Genomic DNA, 26,368 nt, shown 5'->3' with positions numbered 1-26,368 from the left:
AACAATATAAATACTAAGTAGCGCAATAGGTGAGTGTATTCTAAAGTTAGCTACAGAATAGAACCTGCCAGAAGTTGCGGACGAAGGGCTAACTTAGCTGACGTTAGCTGCCAAGGCTAGCGAGCAAGCTGTGCATCCACCCTGGAGAGTTACAGAGTTAAAGTGCTTACTAACTAACATTATTGAACAAAGATCCCACTGTAGTTTTCGCAAAGTTTTGCCCTGACTGTAAATCATGACGTTTTTCGAACCGAGTGGAGCGACCATCACCGGCACCAGTCCTTAACAGACCTCAAAGTCAGGTAAGGGGAGACTGCAGCTAACATGCTAAATATGCTAAGTTAGCTAGCTAGTTACTCAGTGTGAAGGTTGAGTCACTGTTTGGCAGTGGCAGTCAGAGCAGAGAGGGTTCACACGACGTTTGTTAAGTAGATAGAAGTAACTTCACTAGTACTTATTTTTACCTGTCACTTCTCTTCTAGCTCGGTAGCATAGCCGGGTTGCTAACGTTAGCCAACACTTCATGCAATTCTGGACCTCGCTTCACCGTACATTGGCAGCTAGCTAGTTTACAACATAGTTTTCTGTGGAGTTTTAGCCGGCTGATTATTTTGAAATGTAATTCATGGCTGTCGTCTGATTTGCCCCTTGCTGTAACGTTAGCTGTGGTTGAAACCATCCAGCTTCAAAACGGCAGCAGAGGAGAAGGCTCGGTCACTGGACTCGTCCGCTCAGCACACAGGCTCAGCATCCACCTCAAAGATGGAGTTGGCAATGGTAAGTGCACCTGCTGGCTGGCATGGTCCGATGTGGTTATCGTACATATTATGCGTTTTATGATAAACACATTAAAGATTAAAAGATTAAATCCCTTCTTAGATGTTCTTGTTACCAACTTAATTTCAGTAGCGTATTCTATTCACATTTTATCCACGTTAAGTTTCCCTCACCATTGAAATGGCTGGAATTGGAGAAAAAAAACTATTGAAATGAAAGTGAACCAATTTTACTACTGCCAACCCTTTTCATCCACTGATGATGATGGGTGTGATCTTCAAAATATCAGCACTTCCACTATTTTACTATGCAAATTGATATTTATGATAGAAAAGCACATCCAAACAAAGTTGTTTGGCTGGTTGCTAATGCCATTTGGTGGAGAACGTCCTGTCACCTTACAGTACCGTGAATGCATCAGTCTTCAGTATGACTGGCACCAGTAGGAACTGAACTCCTGACCATGGTAACGTTAGCGCCATGTGCTTCCTATTGAATAACACAAGACTACCGCTGCCACTCACCTGAAATCATCTGAAACCTGCTGAAAGGCATAGAAGTGAAGCCAAACCAAATTCCCCCTGGCAGCGTGTCATTTGTTCAGGACTGTTTGTTGCCATGGCATCTTTTTCAAAGGTGGGACATTGCCCATCTACAGGGCATGACAGCAATGTTGGATTGATTTTCATGCTTCAGACTTGATTTGATAGGATCGTTGCTCCAGCCACAGAAGCACTGAAATCCAGTGTCTTAAATCACCAGTTATTCTTTTAAAAATATGATTATGGTTCAGATTTTTTGATTGGATGAAGTGTTTAATTATATGATACTGTATTGATCCCCATAGGGAAATTCTCTTCACTTGCCACCTCCACTGGGATGCATGATTTCAGGCGTGTAGGCGGCCACCTAAAGACTAGCATTAACAGACTCCCACTACTATACATTTTCTGTGACCCACATTTACAGTCTCCTTTACACACACACACACACACACCACATATCCAGCCACTGCATGACTCATGCCATTTGACAAAGGCGGAATTTAGCAGCGAGCTTTTCAGTGGGGAGAGCAATACAGCTGTGTGAGTGTGTCGCTTAAGATAGAGATAGAATCCCATAGAAAAAGGCAGCATGGATTAAGCTTCTGCTTCGGCTCCGAAAGGGGGAAGGGAGGAGAAAAAGCAGGAGCAAGCCATTGTGGGTTGGCAAGAGAGAGAGAGAGAGAGAGAGAGAGACGGAGAGGGAAGGAAGAGAGAGATGGAGGTTTACTCTATAATATGCTATTTGTAGCGGCAGTAGCGGAGGGAGAGAGAGGTGAAAGGGGGCAAAATGCAGGAAAAACAGGATTCTCCAAGCCGAGCCCCAGGCGGCCTGGGGAAGGTAGGGGAGATAGAGTGTGTGTGTGTGTGTGTGTATGTATATAAATGTGTGCCTGGGAGCATGTATAAGAAGTAGTGTATAGAGCCTACTTGTGGTGTGTGTGTTATGTATTGGTTCCGTGAGTGTATCCTACTCGCATGTAATTGTAAAGCAAACAGTTTATGTACGCTGTGCAGCTTTTATGTGGTCATTCTTTCATTCTTTCTTGTCATTGTTGTGGTTATTGTTATTGTTGTGGTTATTGTTATTGCCTCTGTTCCTCAGCTTTTCACGTCTTTGTGTGTCTGTCTGTCTTCATATTAAGTATCTGTACATTAACCTCCAAATGCAGCTAAATTTAGCGTCCGTCTGTCCGTCCATGTCTGCGTCTCATGCCCCTACTGTCTGTTTGTCCATGAGGCGTGTAACCACCGATAACGTTGAGTCTCAGCGTGATTCTTCCCGACAGCCCCTGTGTGTGTGTGTGTGTGTGTGTGTGTGTGTGTGTGTGTGTGTGTGTGTGTGTGTGTGTGTGTGTGTGTGTGTGTGTGTGTGTGTGTCTCTGTCTGTCTCTGCACATCTGCATCATCTCCACTGGGTTCTGTCTGTGTGGGAAGTTGGCCTCTGTTTACAGCCTCATTTGTTTGTATGTAGAAATGCTATGCAAAGCATATTTGTGTTGATATTCAAATTATAGCTCTATATATATGTATTTAGGTGAAATGCTCATTTATTTGACGCACATTTCAGTCGTGTCAGGATTTTTGCCATATTCATTAATTCTTCAAATCATTTTTTTTCTGCTGTTTTGAGAAAGTTGTATCCTGTGTGTTGCAGTGAACAAACATGTGTCCGACACCACATAAAATATTGAATTGCATAATTTCATGTAATGCTTTTTACAGGGTGACTAATCCTTTATCCTTTCTTTGTCTTATCCTTGTTTCTCTTTGTCTTCTTCTCTCTCTTATCTTTTCTGTCCCCTCTAATCCCACTTTCTCTCTACATCTCTCCCTTCCTCTTTTTTCTCCATTCCCCCTCTGTGTGCTTTCTTTCCACCGTTTATTCCCCTCATTCTCCTTCCCATCTCTCTCTTCGTCTCTCGCTCTTTCCATTCCTCTGTTTCTCTCTCTTCCACCTTCTCTCTCTCTCTCTGTGTCATTGCCCCCAGGCTCACCCAGCTCTCAAAGCCTTTATGTGTGGCTCTCTCAGCGGCACCTGCTCTACGCTGCTCTTCCAGCCTCTGGATCTGGTCAAGACACGCCTGCAGACCCTGCAGAACAACACCAAGCCAGGGTGTGTGTGTGCACACACACATACACAGACACAAGTCAAGTGTGTGTGAAAACATGTACACACATTCTGCACATAAGCATGCATGCTGTCAGGCACGTGTACAGATCAGCGTGCTCATCGTGTTTATCTCTCTGCCATTTTCCCTCTCTCACTTTGACTCACACACTCATACACAAACACACACGCACATGTCAAGCAACATGCTCTCCGGGCACGTATGACACACACACACTCACACACAGTAACAACGAAAACTGCAGGCAGTCTGAATCCGCTGTTATGACCCATATAGGGCAATTAGTCACACCAGCACCATGTAATTAGTCATGCTCACAAGCTACTAGGCTGCAATTACCTCCGCTAAGGACAGGCACAGGAAATGTTAACAGCAAAAAGGGGATTTTTGTTTTAAACAACGTTCCACAGGTGCAGGCTATGCCTTGGAAGAATCATTTACCTCCGAAATGATTCTCTGGGGATTGGTTGCATTGTTCAAGCACTGCAAATCACACCTGTGTATTTATGTGCGTCTGCATAAGTGCTGATGTGTGTCTGTGTGTGTTCGCTTCTCTGTCTATGTGTCTGTAACCATTCATCAATTTCATCCCTCAGTGCGCCGAAGGTGGGGATGTTTACAGTTTTCATCAACATCATTAGGACAGAGAATTTCTTCAGTCTGTGGAGGGGAGTTTCACCAGTGAGTAACTGACCTCATTCATACTAAGAAACCCTGCAAGTATCAGTCATATTGCTGTAATTCACATTATGTGTATGTAGCCAGATCTAGCCCCACACTGTATTCTGCTCTGGTCCTTATTATCTCTGGTTATATGGCAAAATGACAAATGAAATTAAATGTATGTTTATTCTTGTTTTCCTAACCCTTTGACACTGTAAATTACTTCACTAATTAATTCATAAAATGTATTTAATAACTGTATCTTATATAGATAAACATTTTCTTGTGCTAAAAAATAAGTTCAGAATGTATTTATTTGACATTATTTCTCTGAAATGTGTTTTGAATTCCTTGGGAAAATGTGTAAAACGTCAAATGGGAAGAATACTTTTCAGGAGCGCTAAAGAAAGAAGCAGAGAAAGACCAAAACAGCAGGGCAATGTCAGCCTAATATTTGTCTGTCAGTGGAAGCACTTGTTCTCCAGCACTGACTCACTGCGTCTTCCTGCTTACGTTAGCATTACCTCCGTCTCCCTCTAGGAACCAGACACTGAGCCGTATGAGGTCTGCTTCCTTTTGTTATAAAGTTTTGTACGGCTGTGGCTCTTGTCAGACTAGAAATATAGAGAGACAGCAGTAATCTGCGACAATGTGTCTGTTCAAGAACATTTGAGCTAGACTTGGGTATTTCTCTTTCAAAGAACAAGTTTTGGTGTCGTTTTCCAAGAAATAGAGGGTATTTTTTTGCCACATTACCATTGTAATTTAAATAATTTGAACTTTATAGTATGACTTTTCTTTATTTAAAAAATCTGTTTTCCAGCTGCTAATGTAAGATATATCTTTTTTGTAACCCAGGGTTGGCACTTTTATTCTTTCAGCCAAGACCTTCTTTAACACCATCACATAAACCATAACAGGCATAATTTAAGAAATCTGTGGCACTCATACAATACTCTCTTCTCCCTCCTCTTCCCCACCGCCAGTCCTTTGTGCGCTGCATCCCCGGGGTGGGCATCTACTTCAGCACCTTCTACTCCCTGAAGCAGCACTTCTTCCTGGACCGGGCCCCCAACGCTGGCGAGGCCGTTCTGCTGGGGGCCGGGGCCAGAGCCGTGGCCGGAGTCTCCATGCTGCCCGTCACCGTCATCAAGACGCGCTTCGAGGTGAGCGACAGACCGATGGGGACACTGAGAGAGCCCAGAGCCCCGCTGACCCTGCGTGTTGACACGAGAGCAGATAGATAGCTTGATAGATTGATTTATCAGGTATAAAAAGGTACAAACAACAGTACAACCCAGAGGATAGCGTGTAAAAGCATACGTAAACACTTGTTTCCAACGTGGTCCTTGATAAAATTTTATGCAGTTTCTTGAAAGATTTTGGTTGGTGTTTTCTTTTAAATTTGCAAGAGAGAAGAGTCACCATGTGAGTCTTGCCTTTTACAGAGGGGAATCCAAATGTCTTCCAAACATTGCTTCTTAAATTAGAGGGAGTAGTAATGTGATCATGCTGATCATGAGTGTTTTCTGCCATTATGATGCTAGGAAGCATGTGTGTGCTAACAACAAACTAGCTGGCTAATAGAAGAGTATTGTGACAGAGATTGAGAGTCTATGGGACCAAGGCATGAGGAGCCAGTGATACATTCAGTTCAACTGGCTGTCAAAACAAAAAAAACCCTGTTGTTTCTGATGTTTTTTAATGGGCAGGTTGGGACTTGAATCCATTGAATTTGTATTTATTTTTCGGACATTTCTAATATTGAAATTTGTTCTGGCAGCCGTAGCGAGGGCTGTGGTTGGTCCCAGCATGTTGCCTGTCACCATCATCAAGATGGTGGACTTGAGGTTAGAGGGAGATGGGGAAGAAGTGATTCTGCTGTGGGCCGGCTGATCAAGGCAGTGGGGAAGGGAGACGAGGAACAAAACTGAGGAATGTCACATGCTGCCTGATCAAAATGGATGGACACAGTGATGGCAGCTGAGATAGATGGGAATGCTGAAACAATTTGAGTGAGAGAGTGTGTGTGTGTGTGTGTGTGTGTGTGTGCGCATGTGTTGGACCATTGAACAAGCTCTGTGTCCCTGCTGGCAGAGCTGATCAAAATTGCTTTTAACTGTATGCTGTGAAGAGTTGCCACTGACTGGTTTTGCTGCTCATTCCGGATGTTGTAACTGTGCGATTCCAATGTCCTGACGCGTTGTTATTTTGTGTCTGCATGGTGTTTTCAGAGCGGCCGTTATAACTACGTGAGCGTGGCAGGCGCTCTGAGGAGCGTGTATGAGACAGAGGGCATCAGGGCTCTGTTCTCAGGGCTGACTGCCACGCTGCTGCGAGACGCTCCCTTCTCCGGCATCTACGTCATGTTCTACAGCCAGGCCAAGAGGTCGCTGCCTCAAGGTGAGAGCCACGCCGGAGCGCCACATCAAAATGGAGCCCGTTTAAAACCTCAAGTGCTCTGTTGTGGAGCGCCGGCGAGCAGGATGCCGCACAATTGTTGCACGTTGTAGTTCGACTGGATTGCTAAGCACGCTGTTTATGCTGTTAAACCATAGAAACAGTGAGGAAGTACGCACAGGTGCTTCTGCTTTGGCATGTTGCTGTGCTCACAGCCTAAAAGAGATTTTTTTCTTTGTTTTTCAAATAAGATGTAATAAGATAACTATGAGAGGCTGCTACTGAACTTAATTTGGCAATATTACCTGAATCGTACTATTGTACATTCGATCCTAGTCTAATGTCTTTGAAACTATGGCCTCGGAAATGGACTTTAGCCCTATTTCTAGTGTGTCCCTACATCATAAAGTTAAAGTCATTTGAGGTGCCTGGCTCTCCAGGGCAAGAGTTTCAATTATTAATTTCAATCCTGGGTGGAAATAGTTGAAGCCCAGATCTACCTTACTGCATCTCTTAGCAGTGCAATACACAATACATTTCAGCGTACTGTTGTAATTTTCTCCTGACACTTGGCGCGTCTCTTTCAGAGGTGAGCTCGTCATGCTATGCCCCGCTGGTGAACTTCGGCTGCGGAGTGGTGTCCGGTGTCCTGGCCTCCCTGGTCACCCAGCCTGCCGACGTGGTGAAGACCCACATCCAAGTCAGCCCGTCCCACTGGAGCACGACCGACGCTGTTCGCTACATCTACACAGTGCGTGACATTTTCATTTTCAGAAACTGTATTGGTTCTCAGTTATGCCGGTAACGTAACACTGAACTTCCCCCCTCTGTCCCTCAGGAGAACGGCCTACGCGGGTTTTTCCGCGGCGCAGTGCCCAGGTCTCTTCGACGCACTCTGATGGCCGCCATGGCCTGGACTGTCTACGAACAGCTGATGGCTCGGATGGGCCTCAAATCCTGAACAGCAACCGTCTGGAACCACATGAACAGAGGGCTGGATGAAATATAAGGGGGGCCATGATGTTTTTTCTACAGCGAATGCCCTACGCAAGAGGAAGAGGGAGCACAGCAGATCGCAGACTACCAAGATATTGAGCGGAGAAGCAAGGTGGATAGAAATGGTTGAAAAGAGTGATGAGAGTGAGAATGCTGTGTGTATGTGTTTTTGTTGGTTTTTAGATGTTTGTGAAAATGTGCCTGTGTGTATCTGTTAGTGCGTGAGTTCAAGACCGTGGCGTAACAATCCTGAACTGAAGTGACACTCCCTCACTGCTGTGAAGTGAACTTATTCCTCCTCTGACTTCGTGTTGGAAGTGAAACTCTCCGTAACACCCCGAGGTACGGCCGCCACCTAATCCAGTGACAGAGGGACTATATGACTCTCCTTGTCATCATAGTCGCCTTTGACAAGGTGTTTCGAAAACGCTGCCGAAACAAAAGTGACACTCGGCAAGCCGGTACACTCCGAGTTTCTGCTGAGCTAACCAAAAACATAGTGCAGCAGAGAGAAAGAGAGAGCGACTCCGGCTTGTGCCATATTTATGAAACTCGCATTAGACTGAGTGTTGTTTCTTACTTGCCAACTGACTTATATTTATTGACAGGCAGACTGACGATTGGGCGTTTTGTTTTGTTTCAAGCTCAGACAATCGCAATTAGCCACACTGCTGTGCATTGTGGGGAAAGAACCTAGGCTGGACTGATTAACTTCAATAAGCACAATAAAGCCATTGCTAGCATACTACTCATAACTGTGCCGATTTAAACTTATAACTGAGGTGCATCCTTTAGCCTAATCAAACCAGATGTGCTTTCTAAACAAGTAATGGTCATTGGTTGCATCTGGACTTAGCAAATGCAAGTCCAAGACATTCGGAGTTGTGATGATGTATCAGTCCCACCAGGATTTTGTGGAGTGTTTTGTGTGTTTTGCAACAAAATGCTTGATTTTGCGACCGCTTTCTCAAAAACCGCAAGGCAATTTACAACGTTTTCTGTGTGTTTAAGTAAGCACTTTGACTTTTTTCTTAGATTTTTTTTTTATATAAATGCTGTGATCACAAAATCTGCAAATCTTGGAGTGTGAAACAGCAATGAGAAGCCTCTTAGCGTATTTCCATCACAATAAGCATGCAAGGGAAGCATTACTCACTCATTGTGCGACTATGTGTATATGAATCTACAGAATCTGTCAGTATTGGAAAGACATTTTCCAGCCTCCCTCTGGCCTTTGTAAATATTGACTATACACAGACTTATTCATTGTCACAAATGAAGGCCATATTTTTATGTTGATTGTACAGTGTGCCATTATCTATGGATAGTATTTATTATTGTTAATACTGAAGATGTGATATATTGAAAAGGATTATTGTATAGAAGTGTTTATCCAGAAAACAATGCCAAATGGAAGCTTCCATCAGTAGAAAAGACTGACTGATTTGATTGATGGGTTGAATTTTCTGAGGAACAGTGGCATACAACACTATGAACCCACAGTGTAAACACAACAGAGAATATAGGAAGTCTTGGTAACCTGATAGAACTAGTCACTTATATCCACTATGGTCCCAGATACAGAGCTGGTTATACTGCAAACCCGTTACCTTGCACAGGGCACTGATCAACATCAAAGTCAGCATGCCAGTATTACTTCATAAATATTTATGTGGGAGCCCCCTTTGCTCTGGCTTGGGATGGTGTAGAGAGACCAAGAAAGTACAAACCTTTGACTATTCTGATGAAAAACAGTCTAGTGAACACTACTGAAATGAAGGGAGATGTGGGACTGAGCAGTTGAACTTGAGGAACAGACCTACATGGTTTTATCCAAGGCCCCCTTGAGGCTGATGAAGGTACAAGTGGAATGGAGTTTGTGTGACTTGAGTTGATTCTATCAGCCTCTCTCTCTGTTTGCTGTGTAACACAAACTCTGTACCCAACTGTGCACTATGTGCTGTAATTCACACATTTTGCCTTGCTGGCTATCCTCATCATCGCATCACATCTGTAGTCTTTGCTGTTGTGACTATATTGTATATGGTCATTGTTCTAGTAGATATTTGGTCTGTGCATGTGTTTGCTCAGACGGATGCTGTGCCTGTTGGTTTTTATTGTCAATAAATTTCCCCTTTTTGTAAAAGTCATTGTCTCTTGTGTTAGAATTAGGATGAGGTTAACCATGCTTCATTACAATCAATCTGTATATCTACTCTTATTCATATAAGATCTCTTTATTTTGATCTAGAACTACAATGTTTTTGACTTCAAGGCCAGTTTGCCTGCCACTTGTGTTCCTCGTCATCTTGCCTCTCCAGTGCAGCACAAAGCTGACGTACTAGACATAAATCTGGGCACCTTCAGCTGCTTGGCTCGATGCCTTCAGCCTTTCAACCATAGCTGAGTTTCACTTGGCTCCAATCTTTTCCCTTTCCCCACAACTTTTTCTATATCAGGTTAAAAGACACTGAATGAGTGATTTAAACACTCAGTAAAAAGCACAGAGCAACGTGTGTCTGTGTATGGAACCATGTGAGCCAGAGAGAGCCTGTGTCTGCATGTCATTGTGACTGATTGTTTTTTGTGTTTTGCATGAGCACAAGAATTGTTGAGTAATCAGTTCAAGTTGTTTGGTTCATCAAACAGATCCTATTTGATTTTGATTTTGGATCACAGGTGATATCTTGTACTTTTCAGCCAGAGCAACCACGCAACTAGCAAACAATATGTCAGCTAGCATGCTACAGACAACCAAAATCTAACAAACTAACATGTCAACACTTTAAAGAATCAACATACCAGCAACCATGCTGCAAAAAAAAACAAAAACGCACGAGCATGCATACTACAGTCGCAACAGCTCAAACCCTATAACACTCCAGGGTTCCTACATTAGCTGCTTTGTGCCCCATGTCAGTGTTTCCTTTATTGCCAGATCCACTCATATTTAAAAAGCAAGAATAATGACCAAAACTATTGACTGTGACTTTATCGCAAACAGAATGACAGTGATCAACTGATCAACAGTGAAAGTTATACGAGTGATTGAAGAAGCTTGACAAATATCAAATCCACTGGTGGAAAGTCTGTTATCACTTGAAATGAAATCCCCTGTCCCCACATTACTAATGAATGGCAGGTGAGCATTCATATAGTGTTCAAATTGTTTTCTCTTCTTTGAAAGGATAAAACTTAAGGCTTGGTTACTGAGGAGCATGGCTTGTTTATACTGATGTCGTCCTGACTGCCACTGCAGAGCATTGGTGATAGCCTGCTGTAATCTCAAATATCTCATGCAAATCAGATTCTACTGATTTAAAACATTTGCCATGCATATCACATGTTTTGAATGGGAGTTGTTCCAGAGTTTCAACTCCTTTCAACATTTCAAACATTTGGAAATATTCATAGATGAAGCTCATTTTGGGGGGTTTTATTGCAGTGATTTACATGATTTTTACATAGCAATTCATACATGCAATGATAGCAATAACTAGGGCTGGGCGATATGGACAAAATCAAATATTACGATATTTTTGACCAAATACCTCAATATCGATATTGCGACAATATTGTAGGGAGGACTATTGGTGCTTTCACAAAATATTTACACAATGAGATTTGATAAATAATCATCAGTAATGTGGATATAATGACTAAGTGGGTAAAGGCAAATAATAGAACAGCTAGAACAGTCTGGTAAGTTCAGAAAATGACATCACTTTACTGTAATGCAGCCTTTAAAACCAGGAAAAGACAACGCTTATGCCATATCACGATATTACGATACCCGAAATCTAAGACGATATCTAGTCTCATATCACGATATCGATATAATATCTATATATTGCCCAGCCCTAGCAATAACTGTAAATTGAAATAGCGAACATTATATCTTGACAATAAATCATCATTATTAATGACTGTAACACACCATTCATATAACATATCACTTTCTGGCTGGGAAACAAATATTTTTCTAATATGGATATATAAATATACAAATAACAAATAACAGAAAACCACACCAGAGAAACCATGCAGCCTTTCAGAAGTTAGAATTAAAATGTTCCAGGGGAGGCAAAAAGGATTCAGCCAACTGTACTTTGACTACCATGCTGCTTGTTTTACTTGTCAAAAAGATGAGCGGCACTGCATCTCTATCAACCACATTACTTTTCTACAGTTCATCTTTCTTTGCTCAACTTGAATATCTGACAGTACACTTCTAAGATTTGTTCCCCTACAAAAATGTAATATCTTCTCCGACAAATTGAAAATGACTAAAATAACATGAATAAGACTTAATAGCAGATGAAGCTGAGTTTCTCCTGGCAGTCCGAGTTTTCCCACAGTCCCTCTTTGGTCAAAGCTCCACAGGAATGACTCCACGTTGGGCACAGGTGGTCTTGATCTCCTTGGGGCCAGGCCTGGTACTCCAGAGGCTCCCTGTTCACCCACAGCCAGCCGTCTCCCAGAATATAGGAGGGCCCATAACTGGCAGCCCCTGGATGTGGACGGTTACATGGACAGGGTGGGCCTGGCTCCGGCCATGAATTGCACAACCAGCCAGCCAGATTTCGGGGCCCGACCCCTGGGCCACACCTCCGGGATCAATTGCCATTGGCGCATCTTGGGGGCTAAAAGGTGATGATGTGCTACTGGGTATTGGACTTCGGTCCTCTTCAGGGGAAGATACTGCTTCCCTCTCTCTCAGTCTGTCCAGGATGCTCTGGTCATGGACAGGGTAGCCTGTGCCAGCTCAATAGCCTCCATCTTTTCCTGGGGGTTAGCGGGAGCGGTCAAGCCGACATTCTTCTGTTTCTCCTTGAGCAAAGCCATCAGTAAGCAGTCCATGGCTACCTGGTCCACCACCTGGCTCGCAGTACGTCGGTCTGGCTGTAGCCAGCGCTGGGACAGATGGAAGAGCTGGGTTAGCTGTCCCAGGCTGGTACCTCATGATACACCTGGCCGGCGGTGACCAGGGAGAGCCCTAGGTGTGCTAGGATCTCCTTCTTCAGCCTGGGGTCATCATGGGCCTCTGTAGCCGGCAGGGAGTAGTATGCACGCTGTGCCTCCCCCATCAAAAAAGGTGCCCGGATCTGAGTCCATTCAGCTTCCTCCCAGCCCTCATAGTTGTTAACAACCTCAAACGTATGTAGGAATGCCTCGATTACTTCCTGCGGTGTCAGCTTAGTGAGGGGATGGTGGGCTGACTGTTAGGGGTCAGGCAGCAGCAACCATTAGGCAGTGGAGAGCTGTGTATGAGCCAGCTCCTCCATTAGTCTCCCCAAGTTTTCAGCCAGCTGCTGGGTCACCTGCTGCTGCTGAGTCAGTTGCATCATCCACTGGAACGTTGGGTCCATCCTGGCTCAACAGAGAGAGAGAGAGAGAAAGAGAGAGTACCTGCAAAGCCTTGATTAATGCTAGCTAAGATTTCCATATTTCCACAGTGGTAGCAGAGAAATATTAGAATCAGGTTTATTTGAGCCATATCTCTGCTGATGTTACATTGCCGTCCTATGTGGCAACGTATCAATGACTATCAGAGAGACTCTAATAGGAGCAAAATCTGCATTTAATGTAGTGTTAAGGGTCTTTGGACAAAATGATCGTGTCCCTGCTGGCCTGGTGGGGATTGTTACTTGAACACACAAAATTTTTAATGCTTAAAAGTGTGACGCCCCTGCAGTTTTGACATTTCCGCCCCCCCTTTGTCATTTAATATACACTAGATCATTTTGGCAGTGGGCTTGTTATCAGAGACCACAGGTGGAGTGATGAGTCACATCTACAGTATGAGATCACCTCAAAACAATGAACACAGCTGCAAGCAAATCCCTACAAGAACTGACCCACTAGAGGGAACAAAGAGCTTCTCTATAAAAAAAAAAAAAGTAAAATCACTGTTACTGATGCACTGTTATGTAAGGATTTGGGACAGGATTGATCTCTTTCACTACAGCACGGCCACATAAATTGATTTTCAAGTGGCCTAATTGGTTTTCATTTGTAGATACTAAGGAACTGGCATTCCTGACAGTGTGGTATTCTCTGCTGACATTTTCTGGCCTCTGTTTTATTACCAGGACCTTGCTGAAGAGGCTCAACATCAGGACAGAAAGTATATTTGCATTTACTCTTGGGCAATTCTCAGATAATGTAGCCAGTTGGTATATTAACTGGCTACATGCTGAACAAGATCTGGATTGAAACAGTTATTTCTGTGATTAAATGCATTTTTTCCAAAAGCACAAGCTCCATTCTCGTGCATCTCATGGTGTGACGTCTGCTGTCTACACCATTGCAAGATCCTGCCAAAGGTGAATCAATGACAGGGAAGTTTGTTCAGAATTAAGTTTCCTTTTTTATTTCAAGAAAATGAGTATTTCACAAAATAAATTCTTACTGTTGTTGATATTGTGGATAGTGAGAGATGTTTTGTTGTTACAGTTGACTTTCACAGTAGACTGGTTGTTTTGTGTGTATGTGTGTGTGTGTGTGTGTGTGTGTGTGTGAGAGAGAGAGAGAGAGAGAGAGAGCGCAAGAATTGTTGAGGAATCAGTTGAAATCATCAGACAGATCCTAATTGATTTTGATTAGTTTTCCCACAGTCTCTCTTTGGTCAAAGCTCCACAGGAGTGACTCCATGTTGGACACAGGTGGTCTTGATCTCCTCCTTGGGGCCAGGCCTGGTACTCCAGAGGCTCCCTGTCCACCCACAGCCAGCCAGGTAACGCAGGCCGATCCACACACGCTCAGTGGTCTGGGCTTCCTGGATCTCCCTCTGGGCCAGAAGAAGCTCAGTCTCAGAGACCAGGCTGGTGAGCTCAGTGTGATCTTCTCTGCAGGGCTGCAGAGCCTCCTCCCAGGACTTCTTCTCCTCCACCACCACCAGGTTCAAGCAGAAGAAGGGTAGGTTCATTGCTTTGACATCATGCCATCCAAAAAACGGACACCTGATCCAGCAAACACTAACATAGTACTCACCATTAAGGTTACTTGGTTGATTGGCAGCCCAGGGTATGTCTGATGCGTATCCACCTCCTGACCACTTCCAGCCTGTGAGGTTTTCTGGTTCTCTGTAGAGACTGGTCCAGAACAACCCATGAACTTTCCCATTCATTTGGTGCTTCAATCTCTCCTCATCACTAGGTGTGATGATGGGGGAAAGATCAGTGTAATGTTCTCTGCAGTACTCCTGAGCGTCAGGCCAAAGCACCTGATACTGGACATAGACATGCTTGCCAAATTCTAGCTCCTCTGACACAGTTGCAATGAAGAGCAATTTCAAGAAAGTGATCTCCATGGTGGTGAAGTTTAAGAAGGATAAGAAGCGTATGGACGAGTTTCTGACACTAAAGATGAGTTTAATATTCAAAGTGAAGCATGTGTTTCAGTGTGTTCCCTCTGCTGTTGCTGAAGGAACTGATTACAGACACTGAATGCCTCCCACTGTGCTAAATGTCTCTCAGTCTCATCGTGTCAAGGCTCTTTGCATACATCTGGAAGTATGCGTAGCTAAATCTTGAGCTCCAGTGGCTGGTCATTCTTTATAATCCTTGACTTGATCCTTGCATCCCCTGATATTTGTGCAAATGTTTTTTATGGATCACACAAATCAACTTATAACACCCTTTTCTCCAGATTGTGGATACTAAGAGATTTTGTCATTATAGTAGATTTTCCATCGTCCTGTCAGTAAAATAAAAATAACAAGCTCCTCTTTTATTAAACTTCCACATAAGTGACACCAACTTGGATACTTTTGAAACTCATGTGACGCAATGGCAATGATTTGAAGGAATTGATCAGGAAAGTGATCTCCATGGTGGTTCAGTCTAAAGTGTATGGCTGAGACTTAGGACACTAATGATGAGTTTAATATTCCACGTGAAGCATGCGTTGCTGTTGCTACAGCAGGTGATAACAGAAGGCAATGAATACCTCTCATTGTATTAACTGCCTCTTAGTTTCATCAAGCTTTGATACATCTGGAGTTATGCATAGTCAAATCTTGGGCTCCAGTGGCTGTGATAAGACAATAGTGATAAAATAGCATATACTGCCAGAAGTGAAATCAATTAAGAAATTGCTTTTGTTAAATTTGCAAGGGATCAAAGTCAGCGAAGCCCCCAGGCATTTCCCTAAACAATTTTGCTTAGGAAATTTATTTCCATTTGACCTTGTGAAAGGATTTGTGAAGCCCTTCCTGTATAAACTCACACCGCCCGATCATTTGAGTATTAACAACAAATTCTCTAAAGCCTCTTGACAATACAAAGGCCAATGGATTGGCAAAGTATGGCACAAGCTTTGGTGTCCAGTGCCTCTATGGCAGTACCTGTTATGGTAATTATCTGATTTACTTATTGATGACTGTCTTTGATCTCTTTTATTGATGACTTTGGGCCTCCCCAGCCAGAAGGCCCACAATTACTGCTCCTCTCATTTCCTATTCTTCTCAACACTGAGGTGACAGAGGGTGACAGCTCGCGATGAGGTCATGACGTCTCCTGAGGGTGCAGATACTGTATGTCACTGGACAGCGTCTCTGCTGCCTGGCAGGACGTGGAGGCTGATGAGACAGTCTCAGAGCGACGGACAAATGCTGGTATGGAAAGGGGCACGAATATCTGTCAGGCTGACTGACTTGTACTTAAATGACCTCCTGCTGGTTTTAGAGGTTGCAGTTTTAGTGAAACAGTGCTTCAAATAGTAAGACGACTACATTTAATATAATGGCCGTTAATGAACCAACCCTATCAATAATACTAGAACTAGAGCTGAAACTAAATATAAACTAAACTAAACCTACCAAAGCCACACTGAAAACTAACTAACTAAAACTAATCTGAAATTGAAATGAAAATCACAAACTGGTTGGGATGCAAAACACAAAGCCTCAATGCCTTATATCCCAAAATGTCAATAGCCTGCTTCATGCTATCTCCTCAGCCCTCTAGTACCTGAGGCGCCCATATCAAGATCCCACTGTTCCCTGTTCTTCCCTCCAGTCTCTAACCAAAACTCCTCCTGCCCTTTAGATGTCACACTAACTGGGATCTTGAAGGAGCCCAGGCCCACTGTTGGAGCTGTCTGCACTGTTTTTGGTGTCTTTTTCTTAAAGCAAGCTCTTGCAAAATCAATGAAAGGATATTTTTATTATATCATGCAACTTCCAAGCTTATAAAAAAAAACATTAACTTTCTTGTTTATTATATCAGAAAAATATGCATATATGCAAGCTTTTGTAATTACATGGGATTTTCTATGGTCCTACAGTAAACAATATACAATAAAATGGGTCACAATATACTATTGAATGATACTTTTAGGCAGTCCAATATATATCGGATCTGTCAAAGAGTTCCAAGTTACTAAAACTAGACACATCATCTACCAATGATGTCATCTATATGGTAAAAACACTAACATTACTCACCCTAATTACTAACCCTACAACATCATGTGAAACCCATGCTGTATCCCTTCACCATTCTACATGCACTTGTTATCACTGTATTACTTATTACACTCTGACACTCAGTAGCAGATGAAGCTGAGTTTCTCCTGGCAGTCCCAGTTTTCCCACAGTCCCTCTTTGGTCAAAGCTCCACATGAGTGAGTCCATTTTGGACACAAGTGGCCCTGATCTCCTCCTTGGGGCCAGGCCTGGTAGTCCAGAGGCTCCCCGTTCATCCACAGCCAGCCGTCTCCCAGGTAACGCAAGCCGATCCACATGCGCTCAGTGGTCTGGGCTTCCTGGATCTCCCTCTGGGCCAGAAGAAGCTCAGTCTCAGAGACCAGGCTGGTCAGCTCAGTGTGTTGTACTCTGCAGTGCTGCAGAGCCTCCTCCCAGGACTTCTTCTCCTCCACCACCACCAGGTTCAGGCAGTAGAAGTAGTAGCTGGTGCTGCTGCTGCTGTAGTAGTAGTAGTAAACACCATACCATCCATTAGAAGTCCAAACGCCATAGTCATCATTATCTGGTTCTCCTGAAACCCAGTTTAGGTATGTAGCGTATCCCCCTCCTGACCACTTCCAAGCGACAGGGTTGCTTTCTCTGTAGAGACCGATCCATCCTATAGACACATCTTCACCTACTGCCTCTCTGAACAGCTCCTCACCTCTCGCACTGCTGATGGGAGACAGGTCGGTGAAATAATTCCTGCAGTGCGCCTGAGCACTCAGCCAGGACATTGATGTTTTGATATAGACATGTTTTGCAGACAAACCCCATACCCTCAAAACAAGGAGCACTCTGAGTAAAGGTACCTCCATGCTGCTTCAGTGTTTTGCTGTGAGCGATGAGAGACTCTGGTTTTCTCTTCTTTCTCTTGGGCTCTGTCTGATAGTCTGGGGATCTATCTGGTGTGTTACACACTTTTAGACCAATAGCAGAGGCCTCCATACTCAGTCACGAGGCTGGAGACAGAAGGAACTTTTGCATGTCTCTATAAACAAGACCTAAGACCTGCTTGAGACATCCAAACACTGCCTGTGTCTCCCAAACAAATCATCGCAAGATGGAAATTCAAAGCATCTTATTTTGTTTTGGTTGTTCTGTATTGTCTCTCCAGCAAGACTTGATTGCCTCAATGGCTAACAGCCAATGGGGACTCTAAAGAATTAAAAAAAATAAAAAAATAAAATAGAATCAAGGTTCTTGTGGCAAATTATTTTGTGTTTTTATTCAATGCTTGGGAATTGATCTATTGTCTTTTCTTTAGTGAGGATGATTTACAACACTGTTCTGCACCTTGAGACAAAGCACAGATTATTTTGGTCAGGTTAGCAGACTATTTACTAGATTTGCTATCAGTCAATTTTAGATTCCCATTAAATATTACATTACAAATTTGGGATTGAATATTTATTTGGCAATCTTCTGTAGGACAGTTTGTGGGATATATTTTAATGAATTAAGTGGGACAATCCCACTGTTTACAGCGACATGTGGTAAGACTAGTCTAGTTTTTCTAATTGAATTGTTCTCGAACTGCATGCTTGTATAGATGAGGAAGAAAAGAGTGAATTATTGACTTTACACAGACAGGGAACTGTCAGGAGGCAGAGGTACATGGAGGCACTCTCCATGGTGGTGAAGTTTAAAGATCATAAGTGTATGGGTGAGACCTAGGGCACTAAAGATGAATGTAATATTCAAAGTGAAGCATGTGTTTCAATGTGTTCCCTCTCCTGTTGCTGCTACAGCTGAGTAGAAGCCACTGAATGCCTCCCACTGTGTTAAATGTCTCTAGTTTCATCGAGTCAAGGCTCTTTGCATACATCTGGAAGTATCATGAGCTCCAGTGGCTGGTCACTCTTTACACATGCAATCCTTGACAGTGGGTAGAATATCAAAAAATAGACAAGCAAATAGTAAACATGTTGTCCCCCACCTGTGATGTAGTTCCACCCTTGGGTCAGTCAGTGATTGCTGAGTGTACTTGAAATGTGAGTGAAATTGTATAAGCGTTTTCATATGTTATATCTTGAAATGTAGTAACTGTAATTGTCCTGTTTTTGTCCTGTTTTTACTCAATACAGTACAAAATATAAGAACTACAATACGCAATAAATGCAATCCGTACATTACACAATGTACACTACAATCCAATTTATAATACAATATACAATATAACATACAACACCAGGAGCGTGAGTGTTATGAATAATATAAATGCTAAATGATAAGTGATATATGGTATTGCACAGTAGGTAAGTGGTAATATAAGTAGTCAACACTGACGGCACAGTGGTAGTGCAGTGATGAGTGCAATAACAGTACAACAGTCCAACAACTGTACAATAACTACATTGACTCTCACTTCAACACATCGACCCAGTCTGATGTGAAGTGTGTAGTGTGGAGACTATTATGTTACCTATGATAACTTTGACTGTATTGCTTTACCACTGAGTCCCCATTCATTGTCCCCCACATTGTATGATAACTTTAACTGTATGACCTGCTTTACCACCGAGTCCCCATTCATTGTCAATGCCGCCCCCTAGCGGCACAACGTCAACATAGTGTGACTAACAAACGAACGAACGAACTAAGGATGGAGACCATCCATGGTCCTCCCTTTGGTGGGGGACAAAAAGGGAAAACAATGGTGATGAAATAGCATAGCCTACTTGATTGCCAAAAACAGTATACATTTAGAAATTGCTTCTGTTAAACTTGCACTAATGTCACTATTAATGTCATTGAAACCCCCATTGACTGCTCCCCAAACACTATGCTCTGTGGCACCAGTCATACAACGAGTTACAAAGTTATAAAGCTTGAGAGTTTAAGCAGCAATCCATAATTTGTTTGAGAATATGAAAGATTAATTGAAGAACTAGAGCTATAAGCTTTTTGCAGTAATACAGACAGGTCTAATGTTTTCCAATACAGTAACAAACCATAGATGTAACGCGTTCATTTACTGCTTCATAAACAGTTTATTACTCAAAAGAGACTGGTCCCCCAAATGCATTTATATAGTTTTTATTGTTTCATATTGTTGTTTATAATGAACTAGGTACGTAGTCAGCCAACGTGAAGCCAGCAGAACAACGGAACAACCGAAATAGGAACATTTTATTACAAAAGATTATAAGTTATTTACATGAACGTCTTTGTAGTTAATTTACTCATACGTTTTTGAGAAAGCGAGAGCTCTTCTTTGCTCTGCAAGTATACGGAAGTATATCATGGAAGCTGATTGGAGGATATCTGAGTATAAATTCTACGTCATTTCCTTTTCCGGCCTCTTTTTTTACCGTAAGGTACAGATCTCTACACGGCGTTGTCTCGTGGTGAGATAATAATTTGACATTATAATGTGATATGATTTACTCAGACCGTCAGGACTAATCCGTTATGAAAGCTGACGACATGCCGTATGGAATGTGATAATTACTTTCGCCACTGTAATCCGCGTTACTGTCGAAATATCTTTAAAAAGTGGACCGGGCCCGGCGACTAGCCGTGCTCTGTGCTGTCATGTATGCACACAGCGAAGGCTAAGGCTCGAGACCCTCAGTAATACAACCAGCAAGTTTGCAATACTAGTGGGACATTTATGAACACGGAGTGATTTGTAAAAACAGCTAAATTGATATGCCTATATCCGAAGAGACAGCTGTTTAACTGTCTGTAATGTTGTGAATAGCTGGGTGGCGATAACGTATTAAGTTGATTCAATAAACATTGTGAATGTGTAAGAATGAAACGGTTCACTCTCACTATTATGTGATCTATTCATTGCACTCCAAAGTGTTGACTGAAGGTTTCTTTCTGTCCCTTGGTTTCTCTCTCTCTCTCTCTCAGCTCTCCCAATAAAGTCGTAACGCAGGGAAAGTGGTCACGATGTCCGGAGGTCTGGATGTGCTGCAGATGAAGGAGGAGGATGTGCTGAAGTTCCTGGCAGCAGGAACCCACCTGGGAGGGACCAATATGGACTTCCAGATGGAGCAGTACGTCTACAAGAGGAAGAGTGACGGTAAGTCGGAAAATATACTAGAGACTTTCCTTTTGTCGCTAGTGCAAGTTTGTCTGTTATCCGTTGGTCTTTTTTTTCCTTTTTAGTGCATTTACTCAGTGTAAGGTCAAATAGTTTTAATATTATTTATCTTAAGCATCTATATTTAGTGAATGTGAAGCTCTCAAGACAACGATTTGAAGTGAAGTCAACCTTATTCATATCATGCCCTAAACACAAAATGGTTAAAAGCGCTTCACAAAGTTAAAAGAAAGGATTTGGAGACAAAAGACCAAGCACAATTCAATAGCAATGGATTCAGCTGACTCAACACTTTCAGGCACTTTCAAGGTTGTCTCACAGTCTAGGGCCCGCAAAAGTACAATCACCGTTTAGCTTGAGCAAAAGGGTGTCTATTGTTAAATGCACAACTTAAAATCTGTGTAGTAAATAGGTTGGTCCTCCTCTGCCAGGTGTGTACATCATCAACCTGAGGAAGACCTGGGAGAAGCTGCTGCTGGCGGCCAGGGCCATCGTGGCCATCGAGAACCCGGCCGACGTCTGTGTCATCTCCTCCAGGAACACCGGCCAGGTCAGAAAGCTACAGCTCTCAGAACCTGTTTTATGTATTATCAGGCCTCAACAGTAACCACCGTTGTGTCTGGGGATAGACATTATAGCAAGCTGGCTTTGTCATTCTTTGAGATGATGTCTGTAGTAGGGTTCGACTGATATGGGTTTGCTGTTTTTCTTTCTTTCTATATCTTTAATTTTGACCATTTCATATTTTCATTATTGTGAAGGTGGAAAAGACCATCACAGGACACCAAAACTGAAACAGGTAACTGTGGGACACATTACTGCCTTTTAAATGAAGAATTAATATACAAAAAACATAATTGAGCAGTTACATGAATAAATGTGCAAAGAATAACATTTTTATTGCAGGTTTTACTGACTGAGACGCCGATATTTAACAAAAGGCAATATCAGCCTAATATATTGGCAAACCGATATCAGTCTAATCCTAGAATGTAATAGTGACTGGAGAAAAGGTAAGATATGCATATTGGTGGTGGGCTGCATGTTTGATTCATTGCCCAAACAGCACACCATTAAAGCCTGGCACTGATGTCGGTGTTAAGGTGTCGGAAGTGTGCCAGAGTGAGCGGGCCGGGTTTTCGCTAACACCATGAGGGCTGCCGCCCCATGACTGGGGTTTGATAGTGACCTGAGCCACAAGCCTATGATAAACACTGACGGACAATACCAATCGTATGCCCTGTGGACATGAACTACACTGAAGTAGTTTGAGCTTGTACTCAAAACAGCTCTCCCTGCTTTTGCGCTCTGTGTATTTATTGCATGTAACTCTTCTCCGCTCAGAGGGCTGTGCTGAAGTTTGCTTCTGCCACTGGTGCCACCACCTTCCACGGACGCTTCACCCCCGGAACCTTCACCAATCAGATCCAGGCGGCCTTCAGGGAGCCCCGCCTCCTGATTGTGACGGACCCCCGCGCCGACCACCAGCCGCTGACCGAGGCGTCCTACGTCAACATCCCCACCATCGCCCTGTGCAACACCGACTCCCCGCTCAGATACGTGGACATCGCCATCCCCTGCAACAACAAGGTAACAACTCGGACACAATCTGACAATCTTGTTTGTAGAGTAGATAAACTGTTTCAGTTGACCCACCCTGCTAAGTAAACAAAACATGCAAATGACTCGGACTGTCTTTGTGCCTTTGTACGCAAAAAGACAGTGAGCATTGTGCTAAACATTGAGCACACCATTAAAGCCTGGCACTGATATGTCGGTGTTAAGGTGTCGGAAGTGTGCTAGAGTGAGCGGGCTGGGTTTTCGCTAACACCATGAGGGCTGCTGCCCCATGACTGGGGTTTGATAGTGACCTGAGCCACACTTAAACAATACATATTTGTTACTAATCCAATATTCTAACTAATCCAGCCTCATTAGAATGTTTTTTTATAGTATGTTAAAACAGTGTCTTTTTGTGGGTCTAATTACACCCCCATTGAACCATAATCTTTGCACTGTTCATGTTGCCTCGTTTCCTCAAAGCAAATGGCAGCCTGTTTCCATGTGGAGCGCACAATGCATTGACTTGGGTTACTTAGACAATTGTATTGACTTCAATGAGTCAGCAGATTCTTTAGTGACTGTTGTGCACACATACAGATACTCAGGCAGGTTGGGATGTTTACTGCTTTCTCTTACAGAAAAAACATAGTTGAGAGATGCTTGAATAAAAGCTAAAGGTACTTTCTTGCTTTACCCTGTGTGCTATAATGAGTGAATGGAGCAGGTGAATAAAGGTGGCTGCCTCCATGTGTGGCTTAATTACCTGTCACATAGTCTGTAGCTTCCAGACAGTTTGTAAGTGCTGGGTGTGCGTTGAACACTGGGATGGCAAAAATGCTGTGGAGAAAATAACCCAAACCTCTCTGTGTCCAGGGTCACCACTCTGTGGGTCTGATGTGGTGGATGTTGGCCAGGGAGGTGCTGAGGATGAGGGGCACCATCTCCAGGGAGCACCCCTGGGAGGTCATGCCCGATCTCTACTTCTACAGAGACCCTGAGGAGGTGAGGGGTGCAAACGCATATGCACACACTGAAGATTTCTGTTGAAATTCAAGGAGCAACATTTATCTGTCACTGTAGACCTTGCATCAATTTAGCCTGAAATTTGAAAATGTCTCCCATGTTAATTAACATCATAGACTTGGATAGGCATACATGTGATTTCTGTGGATATGAGACAATGCCATGGTATGTATGTGCTAGGGCATTATGTCTGGCCCTAGCAAATCACATGTCCCCCTGTCCATCCCTGAAAGAGGAAGTGATGTAATATATAAAATAAGGATGTAGGGTGCATAGCTGCCAAATGTCCTCTTCAGTAAGGGCCTGGTCAGTAGCTGGGTAAGTCTTTCTCCAAGGATGAGTGGCGCTGTCACCTGTACTTAACTTCATTTTTTGATGGCACATGTTTCAGCAAACACAGCTCCTGTTCAGTTCAGTCATACATTTTGTATTGATGTAAAAATATTAATATTTATTGAATTTCTTAATATAAGTCAAAATATTCACAAAGAAGAATCCAGCCTTTCCTTGCTTATCAGATTACTTCAAGAGCCAGTGAATGTGAGAGGACATAGTGAGTCTGGCTAGTTTTTAAAGTACATATATAAATTGTAGGCAGTTTCTAACATGCTAGTCCAATAGGAAAAGCTGCAATGCAACTGTTCTTTTGTGGTACTGGGAATCACACCCCAAATTTGAAATAAATGTCTTTGTACATGAATTTCTAACATGGGCCATGTTCTGCCTCAGATCGAGAAGGAGGAGCAGGCAGCGGCTGAGAAGGCTGTTGGCAAGGAGGAGTTCCAGGGCGAGTGGACCGCCCCCGCGGCCGACTTTGTCCAGCCTGAGGTGGCCGACTGGTCCGAGGGCGTCCAGGTGCCCTCTGTGCCCATCCAGCAGTTCCCAGCTCCTGTTGAGGGTAAGACTTGTGGGCTAGTTTAGCAGTCTATTGTACATGTAAATCAGTAGTGTTTCCTTTATCTTTATTATCGTATTGATAGGTGGGGTCTTTTGGGGGTTTGGTTCTATGTCTCCTTGTTCTAGTTTTGTTTCTAGTGCAGGTTATAATTATACATTTTATTTCAACTTCTGGGTTTGCCAGGCTGTGGTTTTTATTGGTGTAATGGCCCACTGCTGAATCAATACCGGAGAAACACTGAGTAGTAGATAATGTAGCGATAAACAGTTATGTACTCCAGATATGCTAGAACACACAAGTGTTTCTCACCATTCAGAGAGATGTTATGGTGAATTAGAGTGGGCACTTTTGCAGTAGAGTATAATTGTACTGATGTCTAACTTCTGATCCTCATCCAGCAGGTGCAGCTAAGGCTCCTGCTGAGGGCTTTACTGGTACGTAATGTTATGTTGAAATCATAGTTCAAAGTGTGAATGGATGATGTTGGATGCCCTTTTTACTTGATGAAGACATGTTTTTCCACATATTGAGATGGAACTCCAGACAATTTTTTTTTACGTGTATTTATCATATGTAGTTGAATTGTTACCATGGACTTCTATTGAGTGGTAGGATCACACCCATCTGGTCTGCCATTATTCCTCGACTAGTTTTAATATCATGCTATCAGGTCATTATTTGTATCATGTGAGTAGTTATGCTATTGTATTAACTCATAGTTGTTGTTAGAAGATTAATGTAAAAGCTTTGGTGTGATGTAATAAAATTAAATGTGTCTCATTGTGTATCCCCTCCCTCCCACAGAGGATTGGAGTGCCCAGACTGCCACTGAAGACTGGTCCGCAGCTCCCACTGCCCAGGCTTCTGACTGGGGCTGTGCTACCTCTGACTGGTCCTAATCCATTCATAAACACATGTGAAACCTACAGCAATGAGCTGAGAACTCAATAAAGTTGGCTGATTGTTTTAAAAAATTGTCTTTGTTCTTTTTTTAATTGGTCTTAATTGAATGTTTTTTTTTCTTCTGCGCATCAAAGTTTTTAGATGTTTTATGATTGGGACTATCTTCATGTACCTAATGGTAAATGGTGTTTTTTGTGTGTGTGTGATGCTTTCAAGCAATGTACTCCAAATGAACTTTGAAAGCATGTCAAACAGGGTGCATTTACATCTGAAACCAATATGACCAGATGCATGGACTTTAGTTGTGCACGTACTCATTCAAGTTGTTTCCTTTGTCAAAACCGCTTCTGCTGATGTATGAAATTCCTCGATTACGTGCTTGAAAAGGTGTCACCCCAGATGGGACTCGAACCCACAATCCCTGGCTTAGGAGGCCAGTGCCTTATCCATTAGGCCACTGGGGCATTTGTGTCTCTGTAATGGGGAACGATGCAATTTGAAACACAGAAACCCAAAAGCTTCATATGACCTAAAGGTGTGATTATCTGTCTCAACACACTTGTAATTATTTATTCTATGTTTTGTTTATTTATTTATTTCCAATGTCACAATTTCAAAATAATTTCAAAACATGTTTTATCTGCAGAGACCAACGCAGCCATCCATCTGTGCTCCGTTGCTAGGCAACAGAGAGTAACCCCGCGTCAGGAAGCTCCGTCAAGCTTCACACAACAGGCCGAAACTGTTTCCGATTAGCCGCCAAGCACGTCTTCATTACAAAATAAACGTCTCGCGAGCGTGTTGCTACAGAATTATATTGCAATATTGTTGTGCCAGTTTATTTCCTCTTCAGTTGGCACCCGACACCCGAGTCCAGCAGGCTCAGACATCTTAAAGGAAGAAACATAACGTGTCCTGAAATGATGTTGTACTGTCGTGTAGATA

The 26,368-nt window shown here is 43.0% G+C and overlaps 2 protein-coding genes and 3 non-coding genes across 7 annotated transcripts; 4 read left to right on the top strand and 1 right to left on the bottom strand.

The window, feature by feature from the left end:
- The first annotated feature begins 158 nt into the window (after positions 1–158).
- LOC139662771 (mitochondrial glycine transporter B-like) lies at positions 159–9,639 on the top strand. 2 transcript variants are annotated; one of them, XM_071541482.1, is made up of 8 exons: positions 159–302; positions 664–777; positions 3,311–3,435; positions 4,048–4,132; positions 5,101–5,280; positions 6,349–6,517; positions 7,102–7,265; positions 7,353–9,639. In XM_071541482.1, the coding sequence occupies exons 2-8, from the start codon at positions 763–765 to the stop codon at positions 7,473–7,475; spliced, it is 861 nt and encodes a 286-aa protein (XP_071397583.1). In that variant the 5' UTR covers positions 159–302; positions 664–762; the 3' UTR covers positions 7,476–9,639. The 2 variants fall into 2 exon arrangements, with proteins under 2 accessions (XP_071397583.1, XP_071397582.1); XM_071541481.1 differs by lacking the exons at positions 159–302; positions 664–777 and adding an exon at positions 2,110–2,160.
- A 10,641-nt stretch (positions 9,640–20,280) lies between these two features.
- On the top strand, positions 20,281–25,494 carry LOC139662769 (small ribosomal subunit protein uS2-like). Of its 2 annotated transcripts, none has more exons than XM_071541479.1 (8): positions 20,281–20,329; positions 20,844–21,015; positions 21,468–21,586; positions 22,381–22,626; positions 23,473–23,601; positions 24,352–24,520; positions 24,922–24,954; positions 25,325–25,494. In XM_071541479.1, the coding sequence occupies exons 2-8, from the start codon at positions 20,883–20,885 to the stop codon at positions 25,417–25,419; spliced, it is 924 nt and encodes a 307-aa protein (XP_071397580.1). In that variant the 5' UTR covers positions 20,281–20,329; positions 20,844–20,882; the 3' UTR covers positions 25,420–25,494. The 2 variants fall into 2 exon arrangements, with proteins under 2 accessions (XP_071397580.1, XP_071397579.1); XM_071541478.1 differs by having other exon boundaries at positions 24,919–24,954.
- LOC139662779 (small nucleolar RNA SNORA62/SNORA6 family) lies at positions 22,099–22,238 on the top strand. Its single transcript, XR_011696689.1, has one exon. It is a non-coding gene; the product is annotated as a small nucleolar RNA SNORA62/SNORA6 family (small nucleolar RNA).
- Positions 22,779–22,920, top strand: LOC139662778 (small nucleolar RNA SNORA62/SNORA6 family). Its single transcript, XR_011696688.1, has one exon. It is a non-coding gene; the product is annotated as a small nucleolar RNA SNORA62/SNORA6 family (small nucleolar RNA).
- A 320-nt stretch (positions 25,495–25,814) lies between the features above and the next one.
- Positions 25,815–25,887, bottom strand: trnar-ccu (transfer RNA arginine (anticodon CCU)). Its single transcript has one exon. It is a non-coding gene; the product is annotated as a tRNA-Arg (tRNA).
- Positions 25,888–26,368: the final 481 nt, after the last annotated feature.

This window comes from Centroberyx affinis, unplaced genomic scaffold, assembly GCF_046629955.1.
Source record: "Centroberyx affinis isolate AG114_WGS23_722 - 3 ecotype Tasmania unplaced genomic scaffold, CSIRO-AGI_Caff_v1 ptg003890l_1, whole genome shotgun sequence".
NCBI classification, from domain to species: domain Eukaryota; kingdom Metazoa; phylum Chordata; class Actinopteri; order Beryciformes; family Berycidae; genus Centroberyx; species Centroberyx affinis.
This window is presented reverse-complemented; position numbering and strand designations above follow the sequence as displayed.